This window comes from Phascolarctos cinereus, unplaced genomic scaffold (genome assembly GCF_003287225.1).
Source record: "Phascolarctos cinereus isolate Bilbo 61053 unplaced genomic scaffold, phaCin_HiC Scaffold_5;HRSCAF=322, whole genome shotgun sequence".
Taxonomy (NCBI): domain Eukaryota; kingdom Metazoa; phylum Chordata; class Mammalia; order Diprotodontia; family Phascolarctidae; genus Phascolarctos; species Phascolarctos cinereus.
In genome coordinates this window covers 25,165,871-25,182,246 of record NW_027555958.1, presented here as the reverse complement: position 1 = coordinate 25,182,246, position 16,376 = coordinate 25,165,871, and the positions used below count along the sequence as shown (strand labels likewise).

General features: G+C 45.2%; 1 protein-coding gene across 1 annotated transcript in view; it reads right to left on the bottom strand.

Moving 5' to 3' along the window:
- The window catches only part of AUTS2 (activator of transcription and developmental regulator AUTS2), a 1,261,165-nt gene that overhangs the window by 38,757 nt on the left and 1,206,032 nt on the right, over positions 1-16,376 (bottom strand). Inside the window, 2 exon segments of the mRNA XM_021006938.2 lie at positions 626-879; positions 4,002-4,461. Coding sequence (XP_020862597.1) covers positions 626-879; positions 4,002-4,461 — 714 coding nt within the window.

Here is a 16,376-nt window from a genome sequence, read left to right as displayed (position 1 = left end):
CCTGTTGACTCTTTTTTAGGGACCAAATGTCTAACCTCTCTGACTCAGTTTCCTTGGCTATAAAAAACAGGGATAATAACAGCACCTACCTACCTCACAGGAATGTTATCTATATTTATAACACTTGTAAACATTTATAACATTAATATTTAATAATTGTTATTAAGAATAATTAATATTATGCACAGTGCCTGGCACACAGTAGGTGCTATTTTAGTCCTTCTCCTTCCCTTACTTTAAATCGGTATTACTGGGACAATGCCGTTGGTTCTCAATCAAAGAGGAAGGTGACTGACACCCCAAAATCATTAGATGGGAAGGGAAAAAAAAATCCTGCCACAAAACTGGATACAATGAGTCAACTTGCAGATGAACAGTGGACTATAAGCCCCACGAGGGAAAAAACCATTTCATGTATGTCTGTGTATCCTTAGCGCTTAAATACGTTCCTTCCTTCTACTTAGATGCTGGTTGACTGACGAGCAAACCCAGATGTAATTGGGCTACGAACGCGCTATAAATGAATCTGCCTTCCCAACCCATCCCAACGCACTCAGGCTGAAGCAGCTATCTCTCTGACCATCCATGCGGTTTCAGGGTGGCACCGGCCACATCTGGCCCCTACCTGAGTAAGTGCTCCCTCCTGGGTGTCCAGGAACCTGCAGAGTCCCTGATGTCAATGGAGGAGGAGGAGGCAAAGCCGTGGGCGGGGCAAACATATTGGGGTGATGAGAGTGAGCGGGGGGCTGGAGGGTGGGCGTGAAGCTGTGGAGGGGGCTGTGGCTGGGGAGAGACAGGGGGAAGGGGGAAGCTGAGGGATGGTGGGACAGATGATTCTGGGGGGGCTGACTCTTTGCAGGCGTACTGCTTCTGCTACTGCTGTTGGGGGAAGAAGAGAAGATATATATTAAAAAAAAGAAACAGCAAAGGTACGGGCAATTTTTTTTTGGCAAATTCATTATTTTTTTAAACCATCATTTCAACCCCCTAAAGGATACCCCACTAACAATTTGTCCCTCTTGCTCCTACCCACACCAAGAAACCCCTCCTCATCTCCTCCTTCCTCCCTGTCTCCCGGCTATGTTTCTGTCTCCGTGTCTCTCGCTCTCATAATTTCATTGGGATAGGTTAGCCCCCTTCTTTGCAACTTGGATTATAAGTGTTACCTGGGGGGCTGAGAAGTTAAGTGACTTGCCTAGGGTCATACATCCAGTGCCTGTAGGAAGCAGAACCTGAATCCAGGTCTTCCTGACCAAAGCTGACTCTTTCTGCACCACGCTATGCCACCTCTTACACAGTACTCAAGAGGAGCTTTCATGCAAATCTAGGCTCCTCTAAATGGCAACATCATAACTCGAAATGATGGATGCAGCCCCACGGCCCCCTGGACACTTCTTAGACCACGCAGCTGATTCTGAACGGTTCACAGTCATCGGCTGCAATCGCCCCTTGGTCTCCAAGTCCTGAAACCAGCCCTAACCTCTGCCCTATGAAATCCACACACTGGAGCTGTACGAGGACAAAGATTGAAAAGATTTCCACCTTGTCCAGTGACCAGCTCAAAAGAAGAGAGTCCAAGAAACTGTCTTGATAACCCACAAACTCGATGGTGGTGGGAAAAAACACAGAGACTAGGAATGCATGGACTCAGAGCTTTAGAAGTCCTTTGAGGCCAGTAATTCCAAATTCCTCCTTTTGCCAGTGAAGAAATTTGGGCAAAGGAAGTTTTAAAGGACTTGTTCAGGGTTACATGGAGAGTTGGGATTTGAAATAGCTCTTCTGATTCCAAATCAAGCATCTTTCCACCACTTCTTGGGGCCTACCCTCCTGAAAAGGCCTGCTGGGAGGGTGAGGTGTCAAAATGGAGGTGAAGACACTTTGAGAAAACACCAAACGCCACACGCACAAGCATGCACGCACGCACACACATGCACACTCACATTCATACCCGGTGTGATAATTGTGAGCTCTTGAATAATCAGGAATATGCTGGGTTCCTTCCTAAGAAAACCCTCAGAATCCACTCCCACCATCTACTCCCCTTCCTTTTGTGATTTTATTAAAAAAAAAAGAAACCCACACATACCCACACAACCCTTCCTCTTATAATTCAACAAATGTAGGACTGAACAGAACTGGGGCTTTTGATGACACTTGTCTTCCCCTGGCGCCCTCTTGTTAGTACCCACCCAAGAAAAAGAAATCATCATTAAAAAAAAAAAACAGAAACAAAACCAAAAACTCAGACCTCTAAAGACAACACTCAGAGGCCACATCTTTCTGTGCCTGTAAAATCAGCAAATGTTTGTGACACCCAGGCATCATGGAACAGTGGAAAGGACGCTGACTCTGGATCAAAAGACCTGGGTCCAGATTGCTCCTCTGATGCTTAGTATCCGTGTGACCTTGAGTAAGTCACCTAACCTCTTTGGGCCTCAGCTTCCTCTTCAAGAAAGGAAGGAAGGGTGAAAGGGAGAGAAGGGGAGGAGGGAAGCAGGGAAAGATAGAGAGAGAGGAGAGAGAGGAAAAAGGGAGGGAGGGAGAGAGGGAGGAAGGAAGGAAGGAAGGAAGGAAGGAAGGAAGGAAGGAAGGAAGGAAGGAAGGAAGGAAGGAAGGAAGGAAGGAAGGAAGGGAGGGAGGGAGGGAGAGAGAAGGAAGGAAGGAAGGGAGGGAGAGAGAGGGAGGGAGGGAGAGGGAGGAAGAAGGAAGGAAGGAAGGAAGGAAGGAAGGAAGGAAGGAAGGAAGGAAGGAAGGAAGGAAGGAAGGAAGGAAGGAAGGAAGGAAGGAAGGAAGGAAGGAGGGAGGGAGGAGGGAGGAGGGGGGAGAGGAGGAAGGAAGGAAGGAAGGGAGGGAGGGAGGGAGGGAGGGAGGAAGGGAGGGAGAGAGGAAGGGAGGGAGAGAGGAAGGGAGGGAGGGAGGAAGGAGGAAGGAAGGAAGGAAGGAAGGAAGGAAGGAAGGAAGGAAGGAAGGAAGGAAGGAAGGAAGGAAGGAGGGAGGGAGGGGGGAGGAGGAGGGAGGGAAGGAAGGAAGGAAGGAAGGAAGGGAGGGAGGGAGGAGGGAGGGAGGGAGGGAGGAAGGAAGGAGGGAGGGGGAGGGAGGAGGAGAGGAAGGAAGAGGAAGGAAGGAGGAGGAAGGAGGATGGAGAGGAGAGGAAGAAGGAAAGAAGGAAGGAAGGAAGGAAGGAAGGAAGGAAGGAAGGAAGGAAGGAAGGAAGGAAGGAAGGAAGGAAGGAAGGAAGGAAGGAGGGAGGGAGGGAGAAAGGAAGGAAGGAAGGAAGGAAGGTAGGGAGGGAGAAAGGAAGAGAGAAGGAAGGAAGGAAGGAAGGAAGGAAGGAAGGAAGGAAGGAAGGAAATGTTGGATTTGGCAGACTTGGAAGTCCCTTCCAGCTCAAGAGAAAGGATCCTATATGTCACGTAAATCTCTTGCATCTCAATTTCCTCACCTGTAAAATCAATGAGTTGGACCAAATGCTCTCTGAAGTCTTTTTCGGCTTACACTCTAATGCCATGTGCCCCTGAGAGTAAGAAACCCTCTCTCACTTCTAATTCTTTCTTCAAAGGTCCTCTCCTACATCCAGCTTAGTGTTCTAAACAGACTCAGTGTATCTTTAATAAATGTGTGTGGTTATCTGATAGACTCCATGTTCTCCTTTCCCAAACTGACTGATGGCCTAGGCTTCCTTGATTCTGTAAATGACCCTGTATTGCTTTCATTCTTCTCTCCTTTCTCTTGCCTCTTTCTTCCCCCAAAAAGGACGACTTGCCCTGATTCTTGGCCCTAGGTAAGACATACCCTCTCTTTCCATGACCCATGTTCTCATCCTCTTTCTAACTTCTGACTCCTCCTGGGAGGCTCTCTTCTCCATGGAAAGGCCAAGCCCTTTCCCATGGGCAATGGCTCCCATCCCTTTGGGATCTCCCCAACCCTCCTCACTGTCCCCCAAGGAAGAGCGTGATGCTCAGCCCACCTCGGCGGGCAGAACGCCAAGCAGTCCGGCTCACCTCAAGCTGTTGAGGCTCAGGCTGCTGCTGTTATAAGCAGACAGCGGCTGGGAGAGGTTCTGAGATGAGGGGTGCGGCTGCACCAAGGGGAGGCTTTGGTGAACAGGCTGGGGGGGCGACTGTGGCCTGGCGGGCCGCTGCACTTGAGGCTGCGCGGGAGGCTGTAGCTGGGCCTCTGGAGGGGCCTGTGGTGGCTGAGGAGCCTGAGGTGGCGGCTGAGGAAGGACTTCTGCACGCTGAAGCAGGACAGGACCCGGGCCTGGGGACGAGGCCTGCAGCTGTGGCTGTGGCTGAGCTGCCTGCGGACAGGGGTCTTTAGGCACCACAGGCTCAAAGATGGGCTCCTTGCAACTGTCCTGGCTTTTCTCCTGGCTCCTTTCTAATCCCGATATCTTCGGGACAACGGGCCCTGCGTCCTGGGTGTCATTTTCAGTTAGTGTGCCAACGCCTAACTCTGGATCTGCACGGAGGAAGGAAAAGAGAAAAACCATGGGCAATGATTCATGTGTTTGGATGAGGGGGGGGGAAGTCCCACCCAGCTCACCCCCACCTCCCAAACAAACTCCAAGCCCCAATCACTCAATTCAAGCATCCACAGCAGCTTGTCTCATTCTGGGTCATGCCAGCTTTGATATATCTGGTCTGAAAGTCAATGGCCTGAAGATGGGAAAGAATGGCCCAGCAGCCCCCAACACTGGAGCAGGAATGCTTCCAGGGTGAGAGAGGCAAACCAGAACGCACTGAAGATCTGGAAAGTGACCTGGGCAGCTGGCCCACCTGAAGACGAATGTTTCCCTTGATCTTGACAAAGTCCACAAGAGTGCAAAATCAAAACAACAGCCAACAGCTTGATTTTCCCCCCTTTTAAAACAAATATACAGGCCCTGTATACATAAAAGGGAAGCCCCAACAGTGCCAAACGCAGCAAATGTGACTTAACAACACACAGATGTTCTCCTTGGCCGTGTGCATTTTTTGCCGGTGAGACAGAACTCACGTTTGGGGAAATAAATTTCACCCAGCCACTGCTGCTCCAGTAAGAGAGCCAGGCATCCCGGCCCAAAGAAATAGATCCCAGCCGAGTTTGGGATCAAAGCTGGAATGACGCTCTGAACAGGAATTTAAACTGAGCTCACTTCAACTGGGATTGTGATGGCCAGGCTGGGAGTGAAAGAGCCCCCACCAGTCTGAGCTTTGTCTCAACATCCTATCTGATAAGGTCTTAAAAAAAAATGGGGCACATTAGGGGGAGGGGGCGATATGTTACAAGACCTCTGCAAAGTCTCTCACTCCCCAGCATCCTTGGCAGAGTGAATTCTTTTGCAACTTGTCAAGGTGGAGATTTCCGGGCAGGGAAAGGGAAAACTCAAGTCCAATCACCAGAATAATAGGGACAGAGCAAGGCAAGAAGGGTGGAGAGAGAAGGAGAGAGAAAGAGAGGGAGCACACATAGAAGCCAGAACCCTCTCTACCTTACAATGTGGGGGAAGGCATCATCTTTAGGGCAGAAGACATAGCTTGGAAAATGGAGCTCCTGCCTCTTCCCCTCCATATCCCTACAAGCACTCTCATGAATAGTCTAGCAGTTTTACATATAAACACTGAGAAGAAAAAAAAACCAAACCTGTGTGTCCACAGCCAAGCAGGCAGACCCATCCAAATAAATCTATGGCCAGCACAAACATTCAGTGGTCTGTAAAAGAGCTGTACTGGCTCTAGGCTAGAGCCAATACTCAGTGGGACCCAATTTCCCCCACCCTATCAGCCTGACTTCTTCACCATCTGTCCCTCTTTCGGCTGCTCTGTCTTCCTAGATAGACTAACAGGCCTCTGTGCTCATTACAGACATACTATGGAGTTCTCCGACCAGCCAAGACCCCCACAGGAGGCTCTCTCTCAGAGAGGGGGAAGGCAGGATAGGAGGTGGGGAGAAGGGAAATAGATCTCTGGCCTTCATTTTCCTTGTCTGTAAAGTGAGGGGTTTGGTGTAGATGGCTTCCAAGGTTCTTTCCAGTTCTTGATCTGCTTGCATCCTTGTGGAGAAAAGAGTGAGAACAGGAGAGATCAGAGGGGTGAAGGGAAAGGGAGGGAGAGGAGAAAAAGAGGGAAAAATAGGGAGATAGAAAGGAAAGAATAAAGAAGAGTGAGATAGAGGGGGCAGAGAGAAGAGATGGGAGGAAGAGAAGATAAAGGGGGAGGAAGATGGGGAACAGAAGGAGAGTGTCCCTTGTCTCTTCCACTCCAAATACCCCCAGGCCTCCTTAATCTAAACATCTCTAGCACTGATGATTTAAAACACATTAATGAGAGACAGAAAGAAGAAAGAAGGGAAGGGGAAGAAGGGAAGGGAGTGGGAAAGGGAGGAGAAATGGGGAAGGGGAGCAACCCAGGTCTGCTTGGCTTGTACTGAAAAACTCCCTGGCAGAAAAGTAGGGTAGCCCTATTCACCTTTTCAGAATAGACTCCTTCTCAGAATCATGCTTATAAATGCATAGGACACAGAATTACAAAGGAAAAAGATTTTATTTAGCAAAGATGTCCTGTTATTTTCTATCCAAGTTCATAAGCCCTTCTGAAATCTAACTCAGGCCCATGACCCCGGGTTAAGAACCTGTGGTTTACACTATAATCAGTGTATCTTCCACTGTCAATTACTCAGCCCAATTTCCTGGGCTTCCTGCACAGAATATCTTCTGCACCCTCGGAGGCCACACTGGGGACAACTCTGTATCTGCCACTTCTTGAAAATACGAGCATTCCTATGGAGAAGGGATGGGAGAACACTGTAGAGGATGTCCCTGAGTAGATTTACCTTGGACTCCAAAGGAAACAAGATCCAGCCTCTGCCAAAAGTTAGAAACCACAGCTCTGATTCACCCTGGCAAGTGACTTGCCCAGCAAGCAATACCCTTGTTCCACCGGATGGACACACTGTCAAACCCGGAACTTCAACTGAGAACACACCGGGAAAGCATGAAGAAAGCAAACACATGGGACTGCTTCTTAGATGCAGGAGGCTCTCAAGACACCGTTACTGACCAGATGGACAAACCATCTCCTAACTCCCTTTATAAACCAAGTTCACTCTCCTGAGTAATTCTTCCTGCCCCCTGCTCCCCACTGCTACCTCTTCCTGCTCCCTGAGATGCTCAGGGTGTTTACGCTCCATTGGAGAACCATACTGTAAAAGACAGAGACAGACAGAAGAAGGAATTTTGAAACCAAGGACTATAAAGTCTCAGTTTGTTTCCTACACTCTGTGGGATGTTGAGTTTGTCACTTCCAGCTCTCCACCCCTCAATTCCTATCTATAAAACGGAAGAGTTTGGATTACAAAATTCTTGTGGTCTCTTTTTAGCTCAAAACACAGTGCTCCTTAGAAAAACTGTGAATAATATCACAAAATAATAAAAAAGCAAATAATTAACAATATAAAATGCCATTTATAACAGCAATTTTAGAAGTTTACAAAGGATTTAACATACATGATCTCATTTGAACTACTGATAATTCTGGGGAATAGATGTTATTTTTTTTCACAACAAAGAAAAAGGAAGATGGAAAAGTTATATGTCTTGTCTGTGATCACTCACCTAGTGACAGCAATAGGATTTGAACACAGGACATCCTAACTCCAAGTCTGGTATTTTTTATCCCTTACCTGACCACCTCCTTTTTAACGATAAATACTAATTATAACTAGAATATATATAGCGCCTCCTAGGTGCTAGTCAGTGTACTAAGCATTTTACAATTATTGTCAATGCATCCTTACAACAATCCTTACAACAAGGTCGGTATTATTATTATTATTATTATTATTATTATTATTATTATTATTATTATTATTATTATTATCCCCATATTACAGATGAGAAAACTGTGATTTGCCCATGGTTGCACAGTCAGGAAGTGTCTGAAGCTGGATCTGAATTCGGGTCTTTCCGACTCCAGATCTAGAATTCTGTTCATTGCAGAGCAAACTTAGCTGCCTGGCTGGGAAACGCCAAGACACAGAGAAGCCATGAACTACATAGGTAGAGAAAGTACACACAGATGAAACGGTGGATCCATTATCTCCAAAGTTTAGTTAAACTGAGACAGAGAAAACAACAGGTACGTACGAGAGCTGGAGTCTCTGGCCAGACCCTCCTGCATCTGTTACAGCATTCACTTCAGTCTCCTGGATTTGCAATCATGATGACTGCTCACCAACCCCCAGCTCATAGATTTTGTAGAGAAGATATGCCAAGAATCCAAAGCAATCCAAGAAGCATTTCAGCATCTATCACACGTGTTATAGGCACCAATAACACCACACAAGGTAAGAAATCAATCCCTGCCCTCAAGAAGCTTACACTCTGTTGGGGGAGGGGTACACCATGGAAAAGGCCTCTGCCCATCCTTTGAATACAAAAGTACTCTGAGGTTCCTGAGACATTTTAGCACTTTACTACAGCTGATTGTAAAATCACTCCCTTCACAAAAACAGCTTCAAGAGTGTGGGTGACTTATGTCCGCCATAAACCTACAATCCATGAAAATGCTCAACACATAAATGCTTCCTAATAGCACCACAGGAAAAACAGCTGAGAAAATTAAAATGCACACGGGTCGCATTGATGGCAGTAAGTACTTTCTATGTAGATTTTATAGAAGAGCCGATACCATTCTGGACCATACTATAATTTCTAAATGACACTGGTTCTTTCCATTTTCTTTGCTAAAAAGCTCAGGACGCTTATGCTATTGTATTAATTTTTTTAAGCATAGAAGCTAGTAGGCTTTTTATTATTCTTGTTACTTTATACTTCAGAAATGTTTACAGAAACGCACTTGCCAGGAAAGTAGCTCGTCTTCTGAACTTCCAGCGTGATGAAGAATGTAAGCTCCCTGAGGTCACAGACCCATAGCATGAGCATCTCACTATTTATCTTGCTTTCTACAGACCAGAACCCCTCACCCACATAAAAGTTAGTCCACTAAGGAGTGGTACTGCCTCCTCCTTCCCTGGCCCTGAGATGTCTTGATCGGTGGGTGGGTGAAAACTCAGCTCAACCCAACTCTGGCCAACCCCCTGAGGTTTCACATTCCAGACAGCACTAAGAATGACCCAGGAAAGGCATTCTGCCGTCTCCGGCTGCTCCACACATATTACTGCCCACCCTCCTCCAGCTTGTGCTATGGAGGCAGTAATCAAATCCATCGTGTCAGGGCTCATGGAGAGGTCTTTATCATCTGGTGCCCTGTGGCTGTCCTCACCAATAGAAAGAGGGGCCACCAATCTATACATAAGCATCCCTGAGGGCTGCATATTAACTTCAGTTTTAAAATGAACTATTATCTGTGTTTTATGACATTTTTATTTATTTTGTTAAATATTTATCAAACTCATTTTAATCTGGCTTGGCCTACACTTGGGCCTTGTTGCAGGCTGCCAGGCTATGTGTTAGACACCTCTGGTGTGCACAAAAACTCCCTTCTCTGCCAACCATTCCTTATGAGTAATATCACCATATTAAAATGTAAGCAGGGATTGTTTCTCTGGTATTCTTATCTCCTCTACCAAACACAATAGCCTGGCACATGGTAAATGCCTCCTTAATAAACACTTACTGGATGTATGAATTTTATAGGCAAGAAAGTGTTATCACTGTCATCGCATACGGATTCAAAGACAATACTGAGTACTTCCACACACCTGCTTTCTTTTTGTCCCACAGGTGTTGAGACTGGCCTCCAAGCCATCCATTATTTTCAATCCTCTATCAGCAGAACTGGGTCCAGTGATCAAACAAAGGTCGCTCGTTAACACGTGCTGGTATCGTGGTAAGCGACAACAAACAGTGTGTTTTATCAGTTTTATGGACAATACACGTTTTGGGAGGGCTGGCCTGGCTGCTGTTGACTCTTGGCTCTGAATAATACTCTGAAAGGGACCTAAGGACAGACTCCTCTTTGTACCTTCCAAAGTCCCCAAAGCATCAGCTCTGTATTCCTGCCTTCTGCTATCTTCCTCACCTGTATTCCAGACTCAATGGACACTGTTGTACGCTCGCTGGTGTTCTGCATTGGTGGCTTAAAGCTACAATTATGGCGGCTCCCTAAATTGTGATACCTGAACGTTAGGGTTGGACAGGTCAAAAGCATGATACAGATCCCAAATTCAGTCCCTGCTCTTTGACAGAACCGCCCTCAAATCAACTAAATAATCTACAGTCAATCAACATGCACTTATTAGGCACCAACTGCATTATGTGATGAGGATGAAAAGATAAAAATGAACCACAAAGCACTTACATTCTTCCTTATTCCAGGTATCTTATTCTAGCCCAGCCCAATCAGGAATGCTTAGCTTTTTCAGTCTCACACGGCAGTCTGATGAAGCCTGTAGACCCCTTCTTGGCATAATGTTTTTAAATAATGGAAGGAAATGCTAAATTTCAGTTAGAGGTTAGTGAGAATAAAGATTTAATTTTTTTTTCCTCATCCAAGTTCAAAGACATCCTGAGATCTATCTCTTGAGTCCTTTTTTTTTTGGCTATCTCCTGGTCCCTCTCCTCCCCCAGAAATAGGATGGAGGGAAATCATTTAGCAATTGTAACTGTGAAAATAATTTTGAAGCAGATTTCACTGATAGAGACCTCATTTCTTAAAAATACAGAGAACTGAGTCAAATTTATAAAAATGAGAGCCATTCCCCTATTGATAAATGATCAAAATATATGAACAGTTTTCAGATGAAGTAATCAAAGCTATCTTTAGCCATATGAAAAAATGTTCTACCTCATTAGTGATTGCAGAAATGCAAATTACAACAACCTCATACCTATTATATTGGCTAAGAGGACAGAAAAGGAAAATGACAAATATTGGAGGGGATGTGGGAAAAATGAGACCTTAATACACCGTTAGCGGAGTGGTGACCTGATTCAGCCACTCTATAGAGCAATTTGGAACTATGCCCAAAGGGCTATATAACCATGCATACCCTTTGACCCAGCAATACCACTAATAGGTCTATACCCAAAAAGGGATGAGAAAACAAAAAGGAAAAAGACCTATATGTACAAAAATATTTATAATGGCTCTTTTCTGGGGCAAAGAAATTGAGGGGATGCCCAACAACTGGGGAATGGCTGAACAAATTGTGGTGTGTGATGCTGATGGAATATTATTGTGATTATGAGAAATGATGAGTAGGATGCTCTTAGGAAAACTTGGAAAGACTTATAGAAGCTGATGCAAAGTGACGTGTACTATGTACAAAGTAACAGCAATATTGTAAGATGATCAGCTGGGAATGACTTAGCTATTCTCAGCAATGCAATGATCCAAGACAGTTCTGAAAGACTTATGGTGAAAAATGCTATCCATCTCCAGAGAAAGAACTGATGGTGCCTGAGTGCAGATCGAAGCATACTTTTTTACCTTCTTTATTTTTCTTGAGGTTTTTTTGTCTGTATTTTCTTTCACAACATGACTAATATGGAAACGTTTTGCATGACTGCATATGCATAACCTATATCTAATTGCTTGCCTTCTCAATGGGGGGGGGGGAGAGAGAAGGGAGGAAGAGAATTTGGAACTTAAAGTTTTAAAACCGAATGTTAAAAATTGTTTTTACATGTAACTGGGGGAAAATAAAATACTAAAAAAACCCTTTTTACAAACAAAGAAAACCATATGGAAAAATTCTATTGTTAATTAGTAAGAACTGTGGTAAGGTCAAGTTGAACTTTCTATCATAAACCTAGATTTTGGGGACGAAATTTTGGCCACTTAAAAGTAACGAATAAAAATAAAAGTTGGCATATGAATTTTTTTTTTTCTCACAACGAGCTGACATATATATGATTCAGCCCATGAACCCCATGTTCCAACTAAATGAGGTCTGTTTGCTTGGGCCAAAGGAAGCTAAACAGACCAGGTACATAAAGAAAAAATCCTGGCTCTGGAATCAAAGGACCTGAGTTCAAATCCCACCTCTCATGCTTATGAACTGTGTGACCTTAGGCAGATTTCTTAGCTTTCCTGAAAATCATTCTTCTCCTCTGTAGAATTAGGGGATTGGATGAAATACATAGCCCCTGAGATTGCTGCTACGGAAAATGAGGTCAGATGAGTCAATCCCTTCTTGCTCTAGACTGCTAGGGGGCGCCATAGTGCACAGAGCATTGAGCCTGGACTCATTTCTTCCTGAGTTCAAATCTGCCTCCAGACACTGCGTGACCCTGGACAAGTCACTTCACCTTGTTTGCCTCAGTTTCCTCATCTGTCAAACGAGTTAGAGAAGGAAATGGCAAACCACTCTAGTATCTTTGCCAAGAAAACCCAAAATGGGGTAATAAAGAGTCAGGCAAGACTGAAAAACAAGTAAAAGGGCAAGTTGAGGCTTATATTCTATTAGAAGCTATGGAAAACAAAAATTAAAACCAGCTAAAGTACTTACTTTGAAAACTCAGACATGCAATTCCACACGCATCCAAAGGCATGCCTGATAACGTCTCTGAAGTGTCTGAAGATGCCAATGTTCACGGCACTTCCTCAGGGAGATAGCATCTACATTTCCTTATGCTGGTAAAGAGTTAGTCTGTCCCTCTGTAGGCACACGTGGGTCTTCACTATTGTTTACTGCCTCACACCGTAATGAAGGCTCAAGGGTAGAAATAATACCCATGTATAACAGGTAATTCTCTGTGTAGTATCCCCTGGGCATCTATCTATCTGTCTGTCTGTCAACCAGCTATAGAAATGTTCAGTCTGCCAGACCCTACCCTCTCTTCCTAACTCCCAACATTTTTTTTTTTTGCTTTTAGGCAATTGGGGTTAAGTGACTTGCCCAGGGTCACACAGCTGTAAGTGTCAAGTATTTGGTCTGAGGCCGGATTTGAACTCAGGTCCTCCTGACTTCAGGGCCGGTGCTCTATCCACTGCGCCACCTGGCTGCCCCGCTGACTCCCAACATTGGCGACATCAACCTGAGTGCCCCAAGTGGGGACCAGATTCCACGGCCATCAATATCCCCACCGGAAATCAATAGGTCAGAAACAAGGGCAAGTCAATCCAAATGAAAACAAATTAATCAGTACGGGCTCACAGAGCTGGTGGTTGACTGCCAGTGCGGTGTCACAAAGGTTAGAGCTAGAGGAAGAACCGATTTCGAATCCTGTTTAAGACATTTATTAGCTCCGGGATCCTGGGCAATCAGCTCTCTCAAACTCAGTTTTTCTCACCAATAAAATGGGGACTGTAACAGTACCTACATTTCACGGGGCTGTTGGTGGCATCACCGGAGCTGACACAAGTAAAACACTTTGCAACTCTTTAAAAAGGCATGTCAATGTTAATCGTCATCATTACTGCACTTATGATTAGGAGGACTCCGGGAGAACGTCAAAGAAGAAGGGGCTATGGGCAAATAACAGAAGACATTGGGAACAGTTTTGGTTCTGGAATAAGAAGATTCAAACCCCAGCTCTGCCCCTTACTACCTGTGTGACCATGAGCAACTCAATGACCTCCCCCTCCCCCACCCCGGGCCTCAATATTCTCATCTGTATAGCATGGGAACTGGACAAGATGAGAGATGTTAAAAAAACAAGCCTGTTGACCACACGTGGGTCGCAATGCTCCTGATCACTGATGGAACCAGATTAAAAGGTTATTGGGAAATATTAAAATAAATAAAAGTGCAATAAAATATCGATAACGCTACATTTTAAAGGTAAGCTAGCATGGTCCTCAGGGGTCCTTAAGTATGGATTATCGCCTATGTTGTTGTTTGGCCTTCATTCGGGAAGAGGACCATCACCACGGAAGTGGTGCTATTACATGCAAGCGAACTGGATTTAAGTGAGGGAGGGCTGTGCAAAGTCACCAGCCTCACCTTCTCCCCCTGGAGCCACCTGGGCCCAGTGGCTAAGCAGCACAGCAGATAGAGCACTAAGTCTGGATTCAAAAAGACCCAAGCTCAAATCAGGTCTCAGACACTTACTAGCCGCGTGACCCTGGGCAAGTCAGACTTCACCCTGTTTGCCTCAGTTTCCTCATCTGAAAAGTGAGGAGAATAATGGTATCTATCTCTCAGGGTTGCTGTGTGGACCCAATGAGATAGTCAAGATAAAGTGCTGGGGTTTAGGCACAGAGCAGGCGCTGTATAAAAGCAGCTAGGTGGTGCAGTGAATAGAGTGTTGGGCCTTGAATCAAGAAGACCTGAGTTCAGATCTGGCCTCAGACACTTACTAGCTGGGTGACTTTGGGCAAGTCACGTAACACTGTTTGCTTCAGTTTCCTTATCTGTCAAATGAATGGGAGAAGAAAATGGCAAACCGCTCCAGCACCTCGGTCAAGAACCCAAATGGGGTCACAGAGGGTCCCACAAAACAGCTAAACAACAACAACAATGTTGCTACATAAGTGTCAGCTATTACTATTGCAGGTCCCCAGTTCCATGTGAGCGTGACGTCACCGACTCGATGACCCTGACGGTCCTGGAAGGTGCCCTTCGTCTCTCAATCTATGATCCTATGTTTCAGATGTTGTCAGCATTTTCTCCCCCCGGATATTGCTACACATTATCTTAATTATTTAATTACTTGCATGCATGTTGCGTTCTTCTAGCAGAAGACACGCTCCTTGAGGCAGTGGGTGTTTGCTTTCTCTTTTTGTACCCCAAACGCCTAGGACGATGCCTTGTAACACAGTATGCTCTGAGTTCAAATGCTGACTTCTACTACCTGCATGAGCTTAGGCAAGACATATCCCTTTCTGTGCCTCAGTTTCCTCCTCTGTAAAATGAGGCAGTTAGACTAGATAATTGCTAAGGTCCCTTCCAGCGCTAAATTCTAGGATCCTATGACTACAACATTAAAACTATAATTCTTTATGGCTCTAAGTCTTCAGTTATTCAGTAAGGGTCGAGAAATATTCCCCGAATGAAAGGGAATGTTTGGCACTCCCTGGACGGCCTCAGTGGGGCAGGTGACGAGGGTCAGGGTTAGTGAGGATTTCTCTGGGCTGATGTACCTTATAAGCACATCAATACGAGGTTTCCTTAAAAAGCCAGGCCAAGACAAGGCACACAGTTCAGCAGCTGTTCTCCAATGTATTTCCACTTCCTTCCTGGCAGAGTTTGACAGATAATTTGTCTTAGAGCGCGCTTTCTCCCAAACAGCAATGACATCTTGTATTGTTTATTTCCTTTGAATCTTTCAAAGGAGGGAGCCAGCTGGAGTGGTAGAGAAAGTGAGAAATCAAATATGACGGGTGCATTGAATGGATTTAGTCCCAAATTTTCAATGTCACCTTCTAGTCAAGTATATGAATATGGAAATAATATAAATAGTGTTGGAACACGTGATAAGTGAGTACAGGTTTGATACAGTGCATAGATTTGAAAGAACAGAGCTTTGAGATGCGGACCTGCTGCATCACTTCAGACATCTCATTTCTCAGTTTCCCTAGGTGTAAAAGAGCAATTTGTATTGACTTGTTCTCTTCCATTCACGTGATTTCATCCAAATGGACAAACTTCCCTGGCGTGGAGATTTTGTCCTCTGTTAGGACAGACTGGCAACATACCAGTCTTGGAAAATTCGGGAGGTGGGGGGAAGCATTGGGAGATGACTTGGCAGTATGTGTCAAAGGAAGGACTCACAACCAGGTCTTTCTGACTCCCCTCTACATCTTATCCTCAGCCGCCTTTCAGGGACAGTGAGTAGATAATTGTCACCCTACGGGGAGAAATGCCCAGCTTCTGGAAACACTATGCAAACATGAGCCATCATTATTTTAGAGAACAATAAACTAACCAAATCATCTACAGATTATTATTTTAAAACTAGTATCTCCATGATCGTTCGCAACACTAACTTGGTCGGTTTAAAGGAAAGCGTGAAAACATGAAGCTGTGTTAAAGAGTTATTATTAATCTTCCGCGGGGATATAAAGTTCTCCAGATTTATAACCTCATTAAAAAACAAACACATACTCTCTGGGCAAGTCTTCTCACCTGCAAAACAAGGGGACTGGACCAACTCTCAGTCCAGGATCCTACCTTGGGGACCTCAGACAGTTACCTTCTTTCTGGGCCTCAGTTTCCCTTCCTACAAAATGAGGGGGTTAGACCAGATGACCGCTGATGTCCTTTTCCAGCTTTATCATCTCTATCCATACGACCCTGGGAACCCTATAATATCATAATCAAATACACGGCACCGGCGGTCACCCACTAATGAGCCAATAATCCTTCGTGATGGCGGGATCTGTCAAAGAAGAGGTCCCTTACAGAGAAGGAGATGGCTTAGTCTCCCTGTCAGAGAGGCGGCAAATGAACCTACAGAGATTTAATGCTAATAAAAGAGACAGGAAGAG